This window comes from Tursiops truncatus, chromosome 9 (genome assembly GCF_011762595.2).
Source record: "Tursiops truncatus isolate mTurTru1 chromosome 9, mTurTru1.mat.Y, whole genome shotgun sequence".
NCBI classification, from domain to species: domain Eukaryota; kingdom Metazoa; phylum Chordata; class Mammalia; order Artiodactyla; family Delphinidae; genus Tursiops; species Tursiops truncatus.
The window spans coordinates 7,020,658-7,043,551 of record NC_047042.1 but is presented as its reverse complement, the minus strand read 5'-3'; the positions used below and the strand labels follow the sequence as shown (position 1 = coordinate 7,043,551).

The following is a 22,894-nucleotide window of genomic DNA, read 5'->3' as shown; positions in this document are numbered from 1 at the left end:
ACTGTTTTCCACAGTGGTTTCACCATTTTACATTTCCACCAACAGTGCACAAGGGTTCCAATTTCTCCACATCTTTGCCAACCCATGTTCTTTTCTGTTATTTTTATAGTAGCCATCCTAATGGGTGTGAGGTGGTATCTCACTGTAGTTTTGATTTGCATTTCCCTAATATAATTAGTGATGTAGAACATCTTTTAGAGTGCTTATTGTCTATTTGTATATCTTCTTTGGATAAATGTCTATTCAAGGACTTTGCCCATGTTTGAATCAGGTTTTTTTTTATTGTTAAGTTTTAGGAGTTCTCCATATATTCTGATATTAATCCCTTATCAGATATATGATTGCAAGTATTTTCTCCCACTCTGTGGGCTGCTCATACTCTGTGGATAGTGTCTTTTTGATGCACAAATTTTAAAAATTTCCATGAAGTCCAATTTGTATATTTTTTCTTTTGTTGCAGGAGCCTTTGGTGTTACATCCAAGAAATTGTAGCCATATCCAAATTCATGAAGCTTTTGTCCAATGTTTTCTTCTAAGACCGAGTTTTCAGTCTTACATTTAGGATTACATTCATCCATTATGAGTTAATTTTTGTATACAGTTTTAGATAAGAGTCCAACTTCATCATTTGCAAGAGAATACCCAATTTTTCCAGGACTATTTGTTGAAAAGACTGTCCTTTATCCATTGAATGGCCTTGGCACCCTTGTCAAACATCATTTGACTGTATATGCAAAGGTTTATTTGTGAGCTTCCTATTCTGTTCCATTGGTCTGTATATCTGTCTTTATGCCAATATCACATTGTTTTGATTACTGTAGCTCTGTAGTAGGTTTTGAAATCAGAAATTGTGAGCCTCTAGTTTGTTCTTCTTCAAGATTGTTTTGGCTATTCACTGTCCCTTGAGATTCCATATGATTAGAATGAATTTTATATTTTTGCAAAAACTGTCATTGGGTATTTGATAGGAATTGCACTGAATCTGTACATTGCTTTGGGTAATATTGACATTTTAACAATGTTAAGTCTTCTGCAGGGAAAGGCAAGATGGGGTAGGGGATTAAGAGGTACAAACTACTATGTATAAAATAAATAAGCTACAAGGATATATTGTACAGCACAGGGAATATAGCCAATATTTTATAATACCTATAAATGGAGTATATAACTTTTAAAAATTGTGAATCACTGTTGTACACCTGAAATTTATATAATATTGTAAATCAACTATACCTCAATAAAACAAACAATATTTAGTCTTCCAGTCCATGAACTTGGTAACTCTTTCCACATATTTATATATTCTTTAATTTGTTTGAAAAACGTTTTATAATTTTGTTGTACAACTCTTTCACCTCCTTGTTTAAGCTAATTCCTAAGTATTTTATTCTTTTTGACACTATTGTAAATGAAATTGTTTTTGTAATTTCCTTTTCAGGTTCTTCATTTTAGTATAAAAATGCAATTGAGTTTTGTGTGTTGGATTTGTATCCTGCTACTCTGCTGAATTCATTTATTAGTTCTAATAACTTTATGTGTGGATCTTCAGGAGTTTCTATGTATAAGGTCATATCATCTGCAAAGATAATTTTACTTCTTCCTTTCCAATTTGGATGCCTTCTTCTTGCCTAACTACTCCGGCTAGAACTTCCAGTACTAGATAGAATAGAAGTGGTAAAAGCGGGCATCATTCCCTTATTCCTGATCTTAAAGGAAAAGCTTTCTGTTTTCACCATTAATGTTTATTGTGGGTTGTTCATATAAGTCTTTTATTATGTGAAAGTAGTTTCCGTCTCTTCCTACTTTGTTGAGTGGTTATTTGTGTGTGTGATGAAAGGACATTAACTTTTGTCAAATGATTTTTCTACATCAGTTGAGATGATCACGTGGGTTTCTTTCTCCTTCATTTTGTTGATGTGGTATAGTACATAGGTCTATTTTCATATTGTTAAATCATCCTTGCAATTCAGGAATAAATCCCACTTGGTCATGGTGTATCATCCTTTTAATATATTGCTGCACTCTGTCTGAATATTAGTGTTTTGTTGAGGATTTTTGCATCAATGTTCATAATGGATATTGGTCTGTAGTTTTCTTTTCTTGTAGTGTCTTTATTTCGACTTTGGTGTCAGGATTACGTTGGCCTTAGGAATGAGTTAAAAAATGTTCCCTCCTTTTCAATTTTTTGGAAAAGTTTGAAACGGGTTGGTATTAGTTCTTCTTTAAATGTTTGGTAGAATTCACCAGTGAAGCCATCAGGAGCAGGGCTCTTCTTTGTTGCAAGGTGGTTTTTTTGTTTTAATTATTGTTACTGATTCAATCTGCTTACTCGTTATAGGTCTATTCAGATTTTTTATTTTTGTGTGATTTAGTCTTGTTAGGTTAGGTCTATTCAGATTTTCTGTTTCTTTGTAAACTTTGTGTTTCTAGGAACTGTCTTTCACCTAGGGTTATCCAATTTGGGGGCATACAATTGTTCATAGTACTCTATTTTTTATTTCTAAATGTCCCCACTTTCATTTCTGATTTTAGTAATTTGAGTCTCTTCCCTATTTTGTTCTTAGTCCACCTAACTAAAGGTTTGTCAATTTTGTTGATCTTTTCAAAGAACCAACTTTTGGGTCACTGATTTTCTCTATTCTCTATTTCATTGACCTCCACTCTAATCTTTATTATTTCCTTCCTTGTGCTAGCTTTGCATTTAGTTTGTTCTTCTTGTCCCAGTACAACTTAAGGTTGTAAAGTTAGGCTGTTTATATGAGATGTCTCTTGTTTTTAATGTAAGCATTTATAATTATAAATTTTCCCCTCAGTACCACTTTTGATGCAGCCCATAAGTGTTAACATGGTGTGTTTACATTTTCATCTATCTCTTCTTAACTATTTTCTGATTTCCTTGTGATTTCGTCTTTGATCCACTGGTTGTTTAAAAGGACGTTGTTTAGCCTCTGCAATTTTGTGAATTTTCCAGTTTATGTTATTGATTTCTAATTTCATCCCACTGTGGTCAGAGAAGATACATTGTGTGATATCTGTCTTTTAAAAAACCACTGAGATTTACTCTGTGGTCCTACACATGGTCTATCCAGGAAAATGTCCCATGTGCACTTAAGAAGAATATGTATGCTGTTGTTGTTGGGTGGAGTGTTCTGTATAAGTCTATTAGATCTAGTTGGTTTATCGTGTTGTTGAAGCCCTCTATTTCCTCGCCTATCTTCTGTCTGGTTGTTCTATCCATTATTCTGAGTGGGGTATTGGAATCTACAACTATTATGGTAGAACTGTCTATTTTCCCCTTCAATTCTGTCAGTTTTGGTCTCATATATTTTGATGGTCTGACATTAGGTGCATAAATGCTTATAATTATTATATCTTCTTGCTGTTTTGAAATATTTGTTAACATGTAATGTCCTTCTCTGTCTCTTGTAACTGTTTTTGATTTAAAGCCTATTTTGTCTGAAATTAGTATAGCCACTGCCATTCTGTTTTGGTAATTATTTGCATGTAATATCCTTCTCCATCCTTTTACTTTTACAAGTTTGTGTCTTTGGATCTCAAAAGTGAGTCTCTTATACACTGCATATAGTTGGACCATGTGTTTTTATCAATTCTGCCAATCTTTGTCTTTTGATGGGAGAGTTTAATCCACTTACATTTAAAGTAATTACTGATAAGGAGGCACTTATTTCTGTGTTTGTGCTATAGAAACAAATTTTCTATAGACCTATAGCTTTTTGTCCCTCATTCCCTGCATTCCTCTCTTCTTTTGTGTTTAGTTGACTTTTAAGTAGTGAAATGTTTGAATTCCTTCTTGATTCCCTTTTGTGTATATTCTATAACAATTTGTTTTGTGGTTGCCATGGGGATTACATTTAATGTCGTAATGTTGTAACATTCTAATTTGAATTTATAGCAGTTTAACCTCAACAACATACAAACACTCTGCTCCTTTACACTCTGTCCCCACTGCTTTTGGCTTTTGATATCACAAAATTACATCTTTATATAATGCGTGCCCCCAAACATAAATTAATAACTCTTTAAATGCATTAGTCTCTAAATTACATACAGAACAAGATTTGGAGTTATAAACCAACAGTAATGCTAGCTATTACATTGATTTTTTAATTTAAATATATTGGTCTCTTAAATCATTTAGAAAACAAAACATGCAGCTACAAACCATTGTTACAATAATACTAGCCATTATAATTGCCCATGTATTTGCCTTTACTGATATCTTTATTTCTCTGTACAGCTTAGGGTTACGGTCTAATGTTCATCTTTGCAACACACCCTTGAGCACTTCTTCCAGGGCCAGTCTAGTGGTCACAAACTCCCTCAGCTTTTGTTCATCTGGGAATGTCTTGATTTCTCCCTCATTTTTCTTTTTTAATTAATTAATTTATTTTTGGCATTGGCAGGCAGAATCTTAACCACTGCGCTACCAGGGAAGTCCCTCTCCCTCATGTTTGAAGGACAGTTTTGCTGGATACATGAATCTTGGTTGACAGTTTTTTTTTAAAAGCACTTTGAATATATCTGCCTACTATCTTCTGGCCTCCAAAGTTTCTAATGAGAAATCTGCAGATAATCTCTTTGAGGATCACTTGTGTGTAATGATTTGCTTCTCACTTGCTGCTTTCAAGATATCTTCTTTTTCTATTTCTTTTAAAAATGTAATGATAATGTGTCTTGGTGTAGGTCTCTTTGAATTCATCTTACTTGGAGTTCACTGAGCTTCTTGAATGATTACATGTATATCTTTCTTTACATTCAGGAAGTTTTCAGCCATTATTTCTTCAAATATTCTCTGTGCCTCTTTCTTTTCTCCTTCTGGGACTCCCACATGAGTATCTTGGTCCTTTTGATGATGTCCAGTAGGCTCTATGTGCTTTTCTTCAATCTTTTCTCTTTCTGCTCCTCAGCCTTGATCATTTCCATTGTCCTATCTTCAAGTTCACTGATTCATTCTTCTGCCTGCCAAGTCTGCCTTTGAATCCTGCTAGTGAATTTTTCATTTCAGTTATTGTACTCTTCAGCTCCAGAATTTTGTTTTGGTTTATTTTTAGGTTTTCTATCTCTTTATTGATATTCCCATTTTGTTCACTCACCGTTCTCCTGACTTTCTCCATATCTTCCTTTAGTTCTTTCAGCATCTTTAGGATTGTTGTTTTAAAGCCTTTTTCTAATATATCTGCCATAGTCTTTTCAGGGACAGATTTTGTTGATAGATTTTTTTCCTTTGAATGGGCCATACTTTCCTGTTCATTTGTATGCTTTATGATGTTTTTGTTGAACACCTCTGAATGTAATAATGTGGTAACTCTGGAAATCAGATTCTTCCGCCTTACCCAGGGTTTGCTATGTTATTTTGTGTGTTTTTTTGGTTTTGATTGTTGTTGGCTGTCTCTGTGCTGAGGATCAGCCTAAGGTGTAAACTTAAGGTCTTCTCTGGTCTTTTCTGAGCATTTTCCTGGAAATGCACAATCACTTTCTAATTTTCCCCATATATGCAGTTGTTTCTTGGGGGGGTTGTTTTTTTTTTTAGTTATTTATTTTTATTTTTGGCTGCGTTGTGTCTTCATTGCTGTGCGTGGGCTTTCTCTAGTTGTGGCGAGCAGGGGCTACTCTTCATTGTGGTGAACAGGCTTCTCATTGCAGTGGCTTCTCTTGTTGTGGAGCGAAGGCTCTAGGGCTTCAGTAGCTGTGGCACGCAGGCTCAGTAGTTGTGGCTCGCGGGCTCTAGAGTGCAGGCTCAGTAGTTGTGGCGCATGGGCTTAGTTGCTCTGCGGCATGTGGGATCTTCCCAGACCAGGGATCGAACCCATGTCCCCTGCATTCGCAGGAGGATTCTTAACCACTGCACCACTAGGGAAGCCCCTATGCAGTTGTTTTTGAATGTTCTAGTCTTTAATGTGTGCCTTACAAAAGAGGAATAAGCAAAAAATGATGCAGAGAAGGTGTTGGCCTGTTAATTCCCCAGTAAGTCACTTCAGCTGGAGGGGGAGGGGCTTGCAACAATGTCTGGAGGTGTGACAACTGCTGCCCCCCTCTTTGTCTTCACTTCTGTGATCAGAAGCAGCAATCAGCAATTAGAGCACAGATACTTGATATTTGGAGGGCAGGGGCTTTTTGCCCACCCTCATTCCCACAAGCTGTGTCAGGTTGCTCTAAGATCATGTGCACAGCTGCCTGCCACTTGGCTGGGAGTGGGAGATGGGTAGCTGCTACTGTGTTAAGAGCTGAAACTGACCAAAATTAACTGCAGTTTACCCTCTAATTCTTCCCCTGGAAGTTGCAAGCCTTTGACAGACTCTAGAGTTCCAGAATAATTACATCAGACAGATTCTGCCAGCACAACTGTTGTCCAGGTGGGGAGAGGGATTCCTGGTGCTTCCTGCTGTGCCATCTTCCAGAATTCTCTTTAATGATTGAAAATTATCTCAGACTTGAGATAAGGCAAATACATTCTATAGGATGATTATATAAAGCACAAATCAGGCAGAACTAACCCTGCATCTATGCTTTTGGAAGTCTGGAGAGTGGTTACCCCTGGCAGAGGCAGGGTAGGAAGTGATTAGAAGGTGGACCTCTTAGGTGATGGTTTTGTTTGGCTTCTTCTCCTGGATGCTGCTTAACTTAGGTCAGTTCATGTTTGTGAAACTTTATCAAGCTATGCACTTACAATATGGGCACTTTTCCATATGTATATTATACTTCAATACAACTTTTTTTTTAATCTTATAGGTTGAAGAGCTTACTTTAAGTCTTAAAAATAAAATATGTACTGAAGAGGAATTCACATACCTCAGAAAGAAATTTTTTAAAAACAATTACACAAGGCTTATTCACTGGAGAGACACACAAAGACAGAATTTGGGGGAAGGGCCAGAAGGTCTCTGAACCTCAGTTTCCTCAAATGAAACAAAGGACCAATAATAACTATCTTATGAGGCTGTTGTAATAGGGCAGCCTAGCTCACAGTAGGCCAGTAAGGTCGTTTCTTTTCCTCAGCCCACTCTCAAATTTTCTTGCCTGGTGTTCTATAGCAATGCCCTCTAATAGAACGTCTTGTGACGGAGCAAATGTCCTACTTCTGCACTGTTAAACATGCAGCCACTCGCTGTATGGCTACTGAGTACTTGAAATATGGCTAGTGTGAATGAGGAAGTGAATTTTTAATTTTGTTTAATTTTAAAGTGTGTGCCTAGTGGCTAGTGTATTGAGTAGCACAACTCAAGATCTTGAGACGCTGAAGGGCTTTGGGCAATTACTGCTTGATCCCAACTTTGCTATGAGCCTTGACCAACCGGCCATGAACTCCCATAGTGCCAACCTTCTAGAATTTAAGTTCCATGAAGACCAGGACTTTTGGCCATTGTATTCACTATTGTTCCCTATATTCACAATCCCTACAACAAGGCCAGCACATGGTAAATAGTCAATAAATATTTGTTTGAATGAATAAAATAAAACTGGATTAACCCAAACGTATTTGCATATTTTTGTGGGGTTACTTTTGCATAATGCTATTAATATCCAATAGAACACATTCATTGTGAGAAGCACCAAACTAATGAAAGATAGATCCAAAATGAGTTATTAAGAGAAATTAAGATGTCTACAGTGTGGCCACCACACCTTAAAGATGAAGTCATGAGGGGCAGCTACAGCCCCACCCCCCCAAATCCCCAAAGAAAGAAAAACCAGCTTGTAAGGGCCATGATCAGGAAGACTACAAGTCCCAGTCTCCTAGGGACAGTCCCAATTCATACCTCTTGTCCCAACAAAACACACTGCTCACTCTCAGGTGTGTCCAGTTTAGAAACTAGACAGTTGCCCTCAACACAGCTCAGAATGGCAGGAACAGCAACGTGCTGAAATTGGAGTGATGTGCTCCCGGTAAAACTGTGTGGTAAATACCTTTTTAAAAGTGAATCCTATTTTGAATATATGAGGAAAGCTTAAAAGACCCTTAAATGGGTCTTCTTGTAAAAGGGAAAATAAAAACCTTAGGCTTATTTATTTTGGAGGTCCATGATCCACAGCCCAGGGTGGTGCTGGGATCCAGAATCCCAATGGGCCAGAAGAAACAGATCTGCTTCCGAGTGGACAGAAGCCCAACTTTACCTGCAATGGCCACAGCTGTTCGTCTCTCAGATGCTTTTATTTCTGGGGCCACTTCTCCCAAATCTGAGTGTCTGAAACAATTTCAGAAGAAAATTATAATTAAATTAATGAAATACCACTTTCACCTATCAAATTGGCTGCACATCAAAATCTCTTGAGGAGCCTTTAGAAACTACAAATCCTGGTTACACTCCAGATCCTCGAAACCAGAATCTCAAAGCCAGGACTGGGCATCTCTGCTTTTAAAAGTGCCCACGCTGGTCTAGAAAAACCAGCACTCTCAAAAACTGTGAGACAGAGCAAACAGCCATTCAGAAAAACATAAAACTATACATAACCTTTGACCAGTAATTCCACTTCTACCCTAAGGAAATAATTAAAATTTAGTTACAAATATGTTGATGACAACTTTATATATAATAGTGAAAAACTGGACGCTTTTTTTTTTTCTTTTTTTTTGGTCGTGTTGGGTCTTCATTGCTGTGCACGGGCTTTCTCCAGTTGCAGCGAGTGGGGGCTACTCTTCGTTGCAGTGCACAGGCTTCTCGTTGCGGTGGCTTCTCTTGTTGCGGAGCGTGGACTCTAGGCGCGCGGGCTTCAATAGTTGTGGCACGTGGGCTCAGTAGTTGTGGCTTGCAGGCTCTAGAGCTCAGGCTCAGAAGTCGTGGCGCACGGGCTTAGCTGCTCAGTGGCATGTGAGATCTTCCCAGACCAGGGCTCGAACCCGTGTCCCCTGCATTGGCAGGCAGGTTCTTAACCACTGCGCCACCAGGGAAGTCCCCTAGATGCCTTTTAAATCAAAGTACAATAATAGGAATTATGGTACGGTCTTATTCTGCAATCATTAAAAAATATTTTATGGATCTCATTTTGTGGACAAAAAGTTGTATGATACGTTATGGAACGATGTTAATGGTATGTTCATTAGTGGGGGGAAAGTCAGGTTATAGAAGAGTATGTACAGTGTGATTACTATTTAATAAAACTATGTCTATTCATCTATAGGTGTATACAGGGAGATCTAGAAGGATGTTCATCAAAAGTTAATAGTGTGGGCAGGGAAAAAAAAAAAAGGTATTGTAATTTCTGGGCTTCCCTGGTGGCGCAGTGGTTGAGAGTCTGCCTGCCGATGCAGGGGACACGGGTTCGTGCCCCGGTCCGGGAAGATCCCACATGCCGCAGAGCGGCTGGGCCCGTGAGCCATGGCCGCTGAGCCTGCGCGTCCGGAGCCTGTGCTCCGCAACGGGAGAGGCCACAACAGTGAGAGGCCCGCGTACCGCAAAAAAAAAATAAATAAATAATTCAGGATCATCCCTCCCTGCCCACACTATTTTTTTTTTTTTTTTTTTTTTTTTGCGGTACGCGGGCCTCTCACTGTTGTGGCCTCTCCCGTCCGGACGCGCAGGCTCAGCGGCCATGGCTCACGGGCCCAGCCGCTCTGCGGCATGTGGGATCTTCCTGGACCGGGGCACGAACCCGTGTCCCCTGCATCGGCAGGCGGACTCTCAACCACTGCGCCACCAGGGAAGCCCCCTGAATTAATTTAAGTAGGCTTGATAAGTATAGTCTATTTAAGAATAAACTATTTTAGATATATCATAGGAATGAGTAAATGTGTTGATTTCATCAGAAGTCAGGGTTCCACTGTTGAAGAAAGGGTGTAAAAATAAGGAATGGAGGAAGTTAGAAAAAGAATTCACAGAGGTACACTGGAACTGGAGGTACTGGTGTGTACTCGTGATTTCTATATGCATGCTCGTTGTACACATGTGTATCCATTTGTGTAAACGTGCATACATTTCCTAGCTCTGTCCACTGAAAGGGCCACGAAGCAAAGACACTATAGTACCAGTGAGCATACCAAGCACCCTTTCATATCATTCCACACTAACAGACACCAGGTGTCCTTGGAGAAATTACAGATTCCGGGGCTGGAGCAGCAAAAGAACAAGATGAGCCTGAGCATCTTATTTCAGAAAATTAGGACGTGCTCAAAAAAAGAAAATGCCGGGGCATGTCACAGGACACAGGAGCCAGCTTGAAGGGGCTCCCACTACCAAGTGTGAGTCAATTTGGGCATGAATATAATTAAATACAGTAATTAATTTAACACCATTGAAAAACAGGTATTAATGAGCCCGTACAGATAACAAACAGATAAACAAACGGGGGGGGGGGATGAGGGCTCTTGTTCATCAGAGAATGCTAATGTGAAGGGTGCTGCAGCTGGCGCAGCATCACTTTCAGAATCATCCTAATCAAGAATGGTGCAAGCTAGCAACACCAATGAATGCCAATTCTTGCAGGAAAATGTTGACAAGGAGCAAGATACTTGCCCAGGCTCAAAATGTTTCCTCACAGATTGCTTATTAGGTGCTAGGGGAAAAATAAAACCTAGCAGTTATACTTGGCTGGGTAATCAAAGCCAGTGACCATGGGGACAGATGGCTATGTGTGCCCCCAGCTGTGGTACCCTGAGGAAGGACACATCATCACCTATACAGCATTCTGGCTGAGGATGTAGAACCCTGATCTCATCATAAGGACAAACCCAAAATGAAATGTTATGCTAGAGGGGGAGAACAATATTATTATCTCAAAGTATGAATGTCACAAAAGAAAAAAAAAAAAGATCGAGGAAATGTTCCAGATTAAGGGTGCTAAAGAGACAAGAAAAAATGCAATACCTAACCCTAGACTAGATCCTGAACTAGAAGGAGACATTTTGGGGTCTACTGACTAAATTGAAATATAGGTGCTGTCAATGTCACATTTACTGATGTTGATAATTGTACTGTGGTTATGTGAGAGAGTATCTCTATTCTTAGGAAATAAGACACTGAAGGATTTAGGGATAAAGGGTGATGATGTATGCAAGTTACTCTCTAGTGGTTAAGAAAATAATTATATACATGTGTATTTATGTGTGTGTGTGTATACACATGCATACACATGGAGAGAGACAGCAAGAGAGAAAGAATGATAAATGAGAATGGTAAATGAGCTAAAATGTTAAGAATAGGAGATTCTGTATAAGGGGCCTTTTTAATTTTGTAATTTCTCTCTAAGTAGAAATTATGTCCAAATAAAATGTTTTAAAATTAATAGTGGTTAGTTATTTCTGGGTAGTATGATATCCATTTATTTTGTCTTATTTGAATTTTTTAAATAGAAGAGGCATGTATTGATTTAATAAAACGAAATGAGCCATTAAAGTAATGCTGTTAGTCTGGGTCAGGGCCAGAATCAGATATGTGTGTGCCCCAAGAAAACTTGGTCATCTGCCACCCCTTCAAACCAATGTTCTTCCAAGAGTGTACAGGTTTAAACTTTAGTTTGTGGCAGGCCCCCTCAGAGACAAGCAATCCAGTTCCAGTTAATTCATCAGCAGAAGAACTGTTTTGTGTTAATCAAATCCACCCTCCTAGAGGAAAGAAGGATTTCAGGACGCTTGGTTGTTATTCCAGCATGTTCCCCGAAGGTCTCATCCTCAGCCCTCTCTGAAGGGAGTTCCAGTAACCTCAGTGGTCACTGTGTTCACAGCTGTTTTAGTCACTTTATCAGTGCAGAGGACTAGGCAGCTCTCTGACTTAATCTGACCCTGATGCTGATAAAAATGGGACTTTTCATTGTCTTCTCTTCATTTTTCTGCAAAGAACATATATTGCTTTTGCAATAAGAAAAGAAGGTAACCTTAAAAAAAGAAAACATGACTGGTTAAAAATAGTTTCCCAGTGGGGAAGAAGCAGGCCCGGCCTGGTGGTGGCATGGAGCCCTGTGCTAAGACCCAGGTAAGAAAAGGGCAGAGGACAGGTAGTTATACCCAGGGCGTTGCCTGGCCTCTTCCCACTGCACACAGGCTCTCAGGACACACTCGCCAGAATTTCCCAGGAGAGGAGCTTAACTCCAACCCTATATTTTCCATGCAAGAAAGTAGAAAACAAGAGTGAAATTATCACAGGGACAACCCTGAGTTTGTGCTAATTTCTGAAAATATACATATAAATCTGTTCTTGATTCTTGCCAACAAAGTTCACACCTATTTGAGTCTCTGTGTTGTAAACTGGAAGCAGAGCCAAGTCTTGCAAGAGAGAACAGCAATAGAACGTCACCTTTGTGCAATGCTTTTTAATTTACAACTCTGCTTTCAATACCTGTATGGCCTGAATTGTGTCCCCTCAAATTCCTAGGTTGAAACCCTTTTGCATATATGGCCTTTAAGGGAGTAATTAAGGTTGAATGAGGTCACAAAGGTAAGGCCCTGATCTGATGCGACGGGTGTCCTATGAGAGGAGGAGACCCCCAAGAGCTTGCTCTCTCTCTGCAGGTGCACAGGAAAAGGCCAGGTGAGGACACAGTGAGACAGTGGCCATCTACAAGCCAGGGAGAGACACCTCAGGAGAAACTGAATCTGCCTGCACTGTCATCTGGGACTCCCAACCTCCAGAACTGCAAGAAACAAATGTTAAGTTACCCAGTCTGTGGTCCTTTGTTATGGCAGCCTAAGCAGCCCAGCATCACCAAGCTAGGAAGCACAGGGCCAGAACCCGAACGTGAATCTTCTGGTTCCCTTTCGGCTCATTATTTGTAAGGCTCAGATAGGTTTTAGGTAACATAATTACAGCTGGTAATTACAAAAACCATAAAAAACAGCCCATCTGCCAACTCCAAGTCTTGCCAAGCCTGCTCTTGCCTCCACAGGCAGACAAGACCAGGGGAGTGAGAACAAGCCGTGCTTCCAATGGGCCCAGACGTGAGCAGAGCGGCCTTTTACAAAGCAGTTTTTGAAAACTGCGAATGTCTTTTTCTGATTCCAAAAATAAGACAAATATACAGAAAAGTACCAAGAAAATGCCTTTGCTCTTTTGAACAATTACTCAATATGTTAACCAATCCTCCCCCGCCCCCGCCTCCTACTTCTGACCTATTCATGTTGCTGTAGCTCATTGCATTAATCGATATATAGGACTACATTCTCTGCATCCCGTTTTACTTCCTCATTAAGGGCTATTTAGATTTTGGTCTTCTCCTGAGGCCCATGTTGGTCCTTGCAAGACCCCAGGGCATAGAGCCAAAAGTGGAACCCAGCGCAGGCCCCGCCTGGGGGCCACCAGCACAGAGGTCCGGCCCGGGCATGGGCTCCTGGTCTCCATGCTGCCCAGGCCTGTAGCCTCGGTGCCGTGGCATCACGGCTCAGCTTCCCTTCTGGGGGCACCTCCCCACACAGACTTCTCTCCAGGGCAAGAAGCGATCGGAATGCCACCCTGAAGGCCAAGTGTGTCTAACAGTTCTTTCTCACAAAGTTAGGAAGCAGACAGCCTGGTGTGCGCACAGGGCTCCCTTCAGGTCTGGCAGGCAGAGTCAACAACCTGACAGCCCGAGGCCATCCGCCTCACTGGCTGTCAGTCCTGGGAGACAGGGCAAGGCACACTTTCGGTGTCCTTCATTCTCTTTTTCCATTGCACAACAGAATTACCTGAGGAGCTTTCCTATTCATACCTGGAGACTCTGATTCAGGAGACCCATCTCTGAAAGGGAGATGCCTGCCACCACCTCAGAGTTGGGCACTCCTTGGACAGTGCCCCTCAAGGCCAAGAATAAACTGTCCAAACCTTGCGAGCAGGGCTAATCCCTAGCAACAAACCTGGCTCCTTCGTTGGGTGGCACCAATAAAACAAGCCGGCACAGAAAATCTAACAAAAGGAGACTAAATACGGGGCAGTTGCTTACCATAATGTAGTTGACAGTATATTATTAATAACCTTGGATAATAGTTTGACCCAATTTTTGCTGTTTGATGCTAATAGCTTTCAAGATCTTCCCCTTCCTGACCTGCCCCACATCTGGGCCAGCAGACAAGAGAGCCTGAGGGCTCCTTTCTTTGGTGTTAGCTAGGGACCCTCACCCCATTACAACACCCCAAACAAAACAAAAAACAAAACAAAACCTGAGGCCAGTTGCTCTACCCAGAAAGCCTCACTAAATTAGTAATAAACTTTTTCAAACCCTCCTGGTGGGTTGAACTGTGTTTCCCCATAACATATGTTCAGGTCCTAACTCCCTACTATGAATGGGACCTTATTTGGAATAAGGTCTTTGCAGATCTAATTAGTTAAATTAAGATCATGTCATACAGGGGTAGGGTGAGCCCCTAATGCAATGAATGGTATTCTTATAAGAGGAAAATTTGGATACACAGGGAGAAGGACATGACGATGGAAGTGGAGATTGGAATGATGCATCTACAATCGAAGGAACACTGAGGACTGCTGGCAGCCGCCAAAAGGGTAGGAGAGAGGCTTGGGATAGACTCTCCCCCAGAGCCTCGAAAAGGAACCAACTCTGCTGACACCTTAGTTTCAGACACCTGGCATCCAGAACTGTGAAAAAAAGATTTCTGTTTTCTTTAAGCCTCCCAGTTTGTGGTCCTTTGTTATAGCATCCCTACCAAATGAAGACAATGTATGTGTGGCTCTTGACAGCTGTATTAGTTTCTGCCTCTCTTGACATGGGTTCTCCCCTGTATGTGTCCACATATCACTCTTTTTGAAAATATTATTTATTTTTTTGGCTGCTTTGGGTCTTCGTTGCGGCATGCGGGATCTTTTTGTTGTGGCGTGCAGGCTCTTTGTTGCGGCGTGTGAGCTTCTCTCTAGTTGTGGCTCATGGGCTTCAGAGCATGTGGGCTCTGTAGTTTGCGGCACATGGGCTCTCTAGTTGAGGCACATGGGCTCAGTAGTTGTGGCACGCAGGCTTAGCTGCCCCGCGGGATGTGGGATCTTAGTTCCCCGACCAGGGATCGAGCCCACGTCCCCTGAATTGGAAGGCAGATTCTTTACCACTGGACCGCCAGGGAAGTCCCATGTCTGTGTCTCTTCTCTGCCTCTTTTAAGGGCACTAGTCACTAGATTTGGGCCCACCCTAACCCAGTGCAAGTGCAACCTTATATTAAGTAATCACGTCTGCAAAGAACCTATTTCCAAAAAAGATCACATTCACAAGTACTAGGGGTTAGGACTTCAACATATGTTTTGGAGGGAACACAATTCATCCACAATATCGAAGCCAAAACTAGGGGCCATCCCACCTCTGCAAGGTGACCACATGCTTTGAAAAGTTTAAAACTCACTGTGCAGCAGTGGGGACTGGCTAAGAAAACATACATGAAAAGTTTCCATCAAACAGCACATGAGGACAAGTAGATGTCAGTTATTATAACGTAGGTAATAGACAAGCACCGTGAAGCCCGGCATTTAGTCCCTGAAATGTGCTGGCACGTGCAGGGAGCGTGGCAGAGGGACCCACTGCAGTCCTGCTTTTATGCACCTAGAATTTCCTGAAGGCAGGAGAGGCAGCACACTGGGAAAGGACACACCCCTCACATGTCAGGCAAAGGTGTCCTGCCTACTGCTGTTACCCCTCCAGCAGGATCCTGGGGCAATAATCATTGCCACACCCCAACCTAAGAGTGTTGCAAGGAGAGAATCAGTGTAATGAGCAACAGGTCTTGGTCCCAGGTTCGTGCCATGTAGGTTCACCATACAAGAGGAAACAGCTCTAAAATGCTGCCCCAGTCCTCCAGGAGTCTATACTAGGGTTAGGCTGGAGAGATACTATGAACACTCATTACATGAACTCTACAAAATACAGGTATGTTAATCTTTAAAACAAAGCTGGCCACCCCTGTCCTGCACACCTAATCAGGTTGCTATAGGGACCCAGAGAGACTTACACATGTGAAGCAAGTTTATATAAGGCAGTGTTCTCTTGGGTTTATCCACACATTTATTTCCCGCTAGGAACTTTTCTAGGAGTTTGGGATATATCGGCGAAGGACATAAATGTCTCTGCTCTTAGCTTACATTCAGTGAGCGGGGGGGAACTGACAAGAAACAATTTTTGAAAGTTTTAAATAGAAGATACACTGGGAGGCATTAAGTGCTCTGGAAGAAAGAAAGAAAGTGTAGACTAGGATCAGGGTACCGGGCATGTGGTGAATGGGGGCACAGACTGCTGTAATTAGGTCAGGGTGGGCCTCCCGGAGAAGGGGACATGCAAGGGCAGGCTTGGTAGGAGAGGAGGGCGTAAGCCACACGGCCCCCTGGGGAGAGCGTTCCAGGTGCCATGCAGGGCAGGAGGGGCTCAGGGATCGGCGGGGAGGCCGGTGCAGCTGTTATGGAGTGAGCGGGACGCAGGCGGTAGAAGAGGCCGGGTAAGACCGAACTTTCTGGCTTTTATTCTGGAGAATGGGCTGCATGCAAGTCGACATGCCTGTTTGATGTTGAGAACAGATTAGAGGTGACAAAGATCAGACCTGGGTAGTGGCACCAGAGGCGACAACACAGGGCTGGGCTCTGAAAGTCTCTGTGAAGGACTGGACAGAGTGTGTGAGAAAGACAGTCCAGGAAACCTCCAAATGCTCAGGTTCAGTAGAGCTGCCACTGTCTCGAACGGGAAGTCTGTGGATGCGCATGACGGGACCCCGAGCAAGCTAGTGCTCGTGTTGTGGCCCAAGACCCGTGGACGGCCTCCGTGGAGATGCTGAGCGGCACAGGGGCCGCAAAGGGCTGGGGCCGCTTAGGGAAGGCAGCGCTCCACAATGTATCCAAAAGACCACTGTTGGCTCCCTTCCTTCAGACACACAGTCTGCCCACAACAAAGGCAGAAGCACCTTGCTATATTTATCCATGATAACAGAAAGAAATGGTGATGTGGAAGAACTAAGAGATCAACTGGAAAACTGCTGTGAGCAATGAGAGAATTCAGTAAGCTGGGGACATACAAAACATTTTTTTTAAAAACCCAATTGCCTTCTTATATACAAACAAGTTTAGCGATGTGAAAGGAAGACTCCCATTTAGAGTAACAACAAGAAAAAATTTAAGAATACACATATAAATGTGCAACATCTATATGAAAAGAATTTCTAAATACTAAAGAATATAAAAGACTCGGACAAAGCCATATCCTTTGGGGAAAGAAAGGCTCACTATAATTTTAAAGTCGATTCTCCCTAAATTAACCAATAAGTGAATTTAGGTTTGAAAACAGGGGAGCTGATTCTATTCAGAAATATTTGTGCAATAATAATCAGGAAAATTCTGAAAAAGACCAGGAATGAAGGCGGACAAAACCTGCGAGACAGCAAAACATAGTACAAGCCACAGTAAGTTAAGGCTGTAGCACTGGTTCATGAATAGGCAGAGCTCAGTAAGAGAAGAGCCCAGAAACAGGCCCAAATACAGGTGGGAATTTTGTCCCTGATCCAGGCAGCTCTAAGCGTCTGGTGATTATTCAATTACAACAACATGGAAAAAATAAAGGTAAATCCCTACTACTCCTTTCACCAAAATGAAAACGACCTGGATCTAAGAGGTAAATTAGAAAATGAAACCAAAAATGCACTGAAAGAAATATTAAAGACTTAAAACAAAGATCTCAGAGCAGGGAAGGCTTCATACAGTCAAAAGGTAAATAACAAAGGAGAAGCATTTGTAACACAAACAATGAAAGTCAGTTTTCTCAATGTACAAAGATCTACAAATCCATGAGAAGGAACCAAGAATCTAAACAGAAACAAAGTAACAAAAGACATCTCCAAAAAGCATTCTGGGTTTAAAACAGAACAAGGAGGAGGACACCAATCCACACTGTGCCCTGCCTCCCGGGAGGATGCTTCTCTAAGGAGGATGCCAGTTTCTCGGACAGGAACAGGGGGCAAGGTGCCTGAGATTTCATTTATGTTCCTTTTATACCTTTTGAACTTTTTACCATATGCATATATTACTTGTTTTTAAAAGTAAGGCAACTAACAATTTTATAAAAAGTTACAACGCGGAGAATCTGGGACAGAACCACCACTTCTGAACTACATGCAGGTGGTCTCGCTCAGAATATATAGCCTCCCGGAGGGAATTCTTCTTTAAAAGAAAGAGCGCGTCTAAGTTATTCCATATTCAGCCATATTTCGTAAAAGCATAATTGAAAGGACAACCACTCTGCTAATACAGACAAACCAAGTGAACACATTCTTACTCCAGTTTCATCCCGAGCGTGCCGGAGACACAGTGCATGTGCTTTGAGATCAGAACCAAGTACTGAGTCCAACATTTTTGTTGTGCCTCAGTAACCAAATTTAAACCGACTATTCATAATGGGGTCATTTTGCATCAAGTTCTAACTTAAACTGCTTGGGTGGGCCTCGATTTCCTCACCCATACAATACGGATAATAACAGTACTTACTATAGCGTTGTCGCGAAGATTCAATAACATATTATAAGCAAAAGCATTTAGAACAGGGCCTAACAATACACTCTTTGGAAGTAGGCAGGATCTAAATTTAAAAGAGCATTCCCTTGGACTGGAAAGCCCCTGCCAGGGGCTCCTGGTTGTGGATAAGAAGAGGCTCTCCTTGAGCTGGGGGCCAGGTTCGCCACACGGCACTCCATCTGATGAAGCAGTGGCACATCTGCCACCTACAAGGAGGTAAGTGGGCTTTGGTGAGCCGCTCTGCAGAGCCAGGGATGGTTCAGCTACAACACCCCTCCCAGTTCTCTCGTTTTCTCCAGTAGGGACACACTGGGGTGGTTGCTGGCTCACTGGGCAACCCCAGATCTACTGGGGAAGAGCAGAGTCTGCATCCCGCTGGCAAAGCCATGTGTGTTCTCTGGAAGCCACAGCAGCTCCTGAGCAGAGGCCAAGGGCTCCCGGCTGGACCTCACCCAGGAGCAGTTACATACCTTGCCCGACTTGCTCAGTGTCTCCTCCCCACTGTGTGATCTGTGGGCCTCTTCCTCCCCACCCCTGGCCTGGCTAGAGGACCCTTCCTCCACCCACTGTGAAGAGCTTGGAGCTCTTGTGGCCCATTTGGACCAGGCTAGGCTTCAGCGGGAAAGCTGAGCCCTTCCCAGAAGGGGAAGCCCAGGATCCTTTCCTTCCCCACAAAATGTTGGTGTTGGGAGAGAATCTTCCTGGACAAGGAAGACGAAAGGTTGAAGTTCAGTCCAGGGTACTTTGAAATGTCCAGTGGATGTTACTGGGAGTGCTTTCAGTTCCAGGGGAGATGAATCCTGAGGGAGTGGCCAGGAAGGCAGGTGAGGTGCTTGGTGGGGCTCCTTGCCTCCCATACTTTGACTCCAGGACAGGTCTCATTACATCACTCCTGGCCCAGTGCAGAGACTACTTAGGTGCTACAATGACCACATTTTCTGAAACAAAAACCTGAAGGTAAGAGTTTACTTGAGGATATGGATGGTTAGAATTCGATGTTCGCAACCGGATCAAAGAAATGAGGACTGACTATTTCTGAAGGAATATAGGAGTCAGGGAGGAAGTTTCTATCTTTGAACATGGGGTGAATAAAGATGCCACTAGCTTCCTATTTCTTGACTCAATAATTCCACCAGACAGGCAAAACTTTTAAAGTCTGATGTCATCACATGTTGGGAGGTGGAGAGAGCCCTTAAAATGTGGTGGTGGAAGGGCAAGGTGGTACGATCATTCATAAGCATACTTTGGTAGTATGAGCTAAAAAAATGGGCTGGCCCTCTGACCACAGTTCTTTGTATCTACTTCAGAAAACCACTTGCGCGTGTCCAGAGGGAGACACCAAGTGCGCACAAAGAAAACTGAAAACATTCTTAACTAAATAACATAACCATGACGCAGAATATTATATAAATGTCAAGTTTTAGGTAGATCTGTTCTTTGTTCTCACGTGAAAAGCATTTCAAAGCATATTGCTGGGTGAATAAAGCCTGCTGCAGAACAGTATGAGTCCATTTATGTAAAAAAGGCGCAAATAAGTGTTTAAGGTGGCAAATTTTACGTTATGTGTAAAATAATAAATTTAAAAATCTGGGGGAGGGGCTTCCCTGGTGGCACAGTGATTGAGAGTCCGCCTGCCGACGCAGGGGACACGGGTTCGTGCCCCGGTCCGGGAGGATCCCACATGCCGCGGAGCGGCTGGGCCCGTGAGCCATGGCCGCTGAGCCTGCGCCTCCAGAGCCTGTGCTCCGCAGCGGGAGAGGCCACAGCAGTGAGAGACCCGCGTACCGCAAAAAAAAAAAAAAAAATCTGGGGGAAAAACAGAGCAAAGAACAAATATAACATGTAAATGCAATAGAAAATGTCTGTCGAGATACCTGCCTAACTAAGATAGGCAGGGAGGTTGGGGGGTAGCGGGGGGGACTCTAGTTGTATCTGTAAGGATGTCTCTCTGATAAAAATAATGGCCTAATTTAAAAGACCCCAAAATGTTTCAAGTGGTGGTCTACAGAAAGTCAGACTACACTTGATTTTTATTGTTTTATACTTTTTTGTTTTTCAAATTATCTACCATTAACAATCTGAAAAAAATATATATTTTGCACAGTTAACTAGGTTTGCTATCTCTCTAGGTGGGTATGGATGGATGACTGTAAACTTGCTATGGCTAGGAGGCCCTTTGAGGCAGGCTGCAGATGATGAAGACTATAGACCTTGGTCCCCGGAAAATGCACACGGACCCCAATGCTGCATATGGCTTCAGGGAATGCAGGACCCTGGAAGCCCACCCAATCGTGTACCCCAGGTTAAGAACCTCTGATTTGGACATTTAAAGCTGCAGAAATGGATGCAATCATGCAGAGAACGTGTGCTAGGTAGGAATTAGCAGAGATGGGCTACGGAACCCAAGGAAACCCCAAGAATGAAGAAGCAGGCAGAGTAAAGAAGAGATGGGGGCCATAAGGAGTGGAGGCCCGCAGAAGAGGGTAGACGGTAGCAGGCTGAGAGCGGTAGCAGGCTGATGAGCTCCATCTCCCCTGTCCCCTCCGCCTCTTCCATACTGCTGTCACATGGATTCCCCAAGAGCCTGATGACAAATATCCTTCAGTGAACAGTGGGCAGTAAGCCCACAAAAGGAGGCCAGGTCCTGTAGTCTGGCCCTGCCTCCATCTCTGGCCTTGTCTCTCCTTAATTCCAAACACACTGGGCTGTGAGTCATCTCAAATATATCTTTTCCTTTGATGCCTTCATTCTTGTCCTTTTCTTTTCCATAAGGCCTAGCACATTGGTAAGCTCCTCAAAAACTGTCAGAATTTCTTCTTTCCTTCCCAACTCTCTTACGGAAATTGTCACTTAGAAAAGAACACCAGATTTGGAGGCTCCTCCATTAACAGTCCAGCACAAATCACGGCTCCCCTCCCATCCCTGCCCTGAATCTCTGGACTTATTCCTAGAGCAAGTCTTCTAGGCTGAATGTCTGCTGACTTGGAGAGGCCAAAGAAGCTTAGGAAACCAAGTCTCCCTGGCTAGACTCTGGTCTACCAGCAAAGCCTGCGGACATATGGAGACAAAGACTGTCCCCAAATTTGTATATACCATAATAAGTACATAGTTCGTTCCATGAAACGACATAAAGTATACTAAAAACGCTGTGACCTCAGCTTTGCAATGGGTACCCCTCAGAAATAAGTACCAACTGCAGACTCATGAGATCCCTCAAAAATAGTCAGGATTGCAAATATCAAATCTGCATTTACATGACCTTCCACAGAGACACAGTTTAGGGACTACTGGCCCACAGAAGGGCACACCAGCCGAGCATTAAGTCCGCCTCTGACTTAATGTAGTGGGCTGGGGTGCCCAATGCACCATCACTTTTTAAAGGCTTCACGGCAGCCCCACACAGGCTCAGCCACCCACTACTGCCTCCGATGCGCCCTGCCTCACCCTTTCCTGACACGAGGGCCAGGAACCCAGTGGGACCTTGAACCTCTGGGTGACAGCCTGGACTTCTGAGGGATGAGCTGTTTATTCTAATTACAAGCTCAAAGTACTGCGTACTTCTGACTGCTCCTCCCTAAACCTAGAAAGACAGCAGGTAGATGGGAAATGCCCATGACTTGGCTGGAGTCAAAACCCAGCTTGCTCCATCAAGGCCCACTGCACTGAGCCAGTTCACTCCAGTGAACTTCCCTTACCTGTAAGGGGCCTGATATCCATCTTCTCTGCCTCTCAGCCCACCATTCCCCCGACCCCACCCCGTGCACCAGTAAAAGCCCTCTGTGATGTGCAAGGATGTGCAGCGAATTGCTACCATAACCACTAGGTCTGAGACACACTGAATGGTGGACAGCAGTCAAATGAAGCCTGTTACCAACTAAAGCAATGACCTTGAGACTAATTTTCCTCCTCTGTGAAACGTAGCTGTTGCATTAACTCTTGTCATTCCCAGCTTTCACGACTAAATTACCAAAACAAAAAGTAATCATAATGAATTGCTGAGGTTTTATTTTGCAAAAAAAAATTTTTTTTTAAATTACAAACTCAGTAGGTCACCATCATTTCCTAAAAGAAAGAACATTTTCACACCAAGACAGTGGAATGGAGGTGATGTCAGAACAGGGGCAGCCACTGTACCCGGGCCCGCGGCCCAGCCCAAGCTGGAGGCCCGGACCAGGCCGAGGCAGGGTCTGCCTCGGCCCCTGCTCCGGACGTTCGGGGACATCCAGGCTGCATCCCGACGGCGGTGAGAACCCAGCATCAACTCCAACGCGAGCAAGCGGAGAAAACAGATGCGGAAGGCAGGGCGGCAGACGCCGGGCGAGCACCAGACGCCGCGGCTCCAGGCCGGGGGCGCCGCTGGGAGGTGGGGGGCTGCCGCTCCCGCACGCCCTCCCGCTCCGCCCGCCCCCCACCAACGGCCTCCGCGCCCCGGGCCCCGGAGCCCGCCCCCGGAGCCGAAATCCTCAGCCCGCGCCCCCAGCCCGCCCCCG

At 43.2% G+C, this 22,894-nt stretch overlaps 1 protein-coding gene across 4 annotated transcripts in view; it reads right to left on the bottom strand.

Moving 5' to 3' along the window:
* Positions 1 to 22,894, bottom strand: part of URGCP (upregulator of cell proliferation) — a 92,327-nt gene that overhangs the window by 9,445 nt on the left and 59,988 nt on the right. For all 4 annotated transcript variants that reach the window (XM_019939284.3, XM_073809488.1, XM_073809487.1 and 1 more), the window contains one exon: positions 8,134 to 8,204. Coding sequence is in view for 1 of the 4 variants with exons in the window: in XM_019939265.3 (XP_019794824.1) it covers positions 8,134 to 8,204 (71 nt within the window). In the remaining 3 variants the exon portion in view is untranslated. The remainder of the gene's footprint in view (positions 1 to 8,133; positions 8,205 to 22,894) is intronic.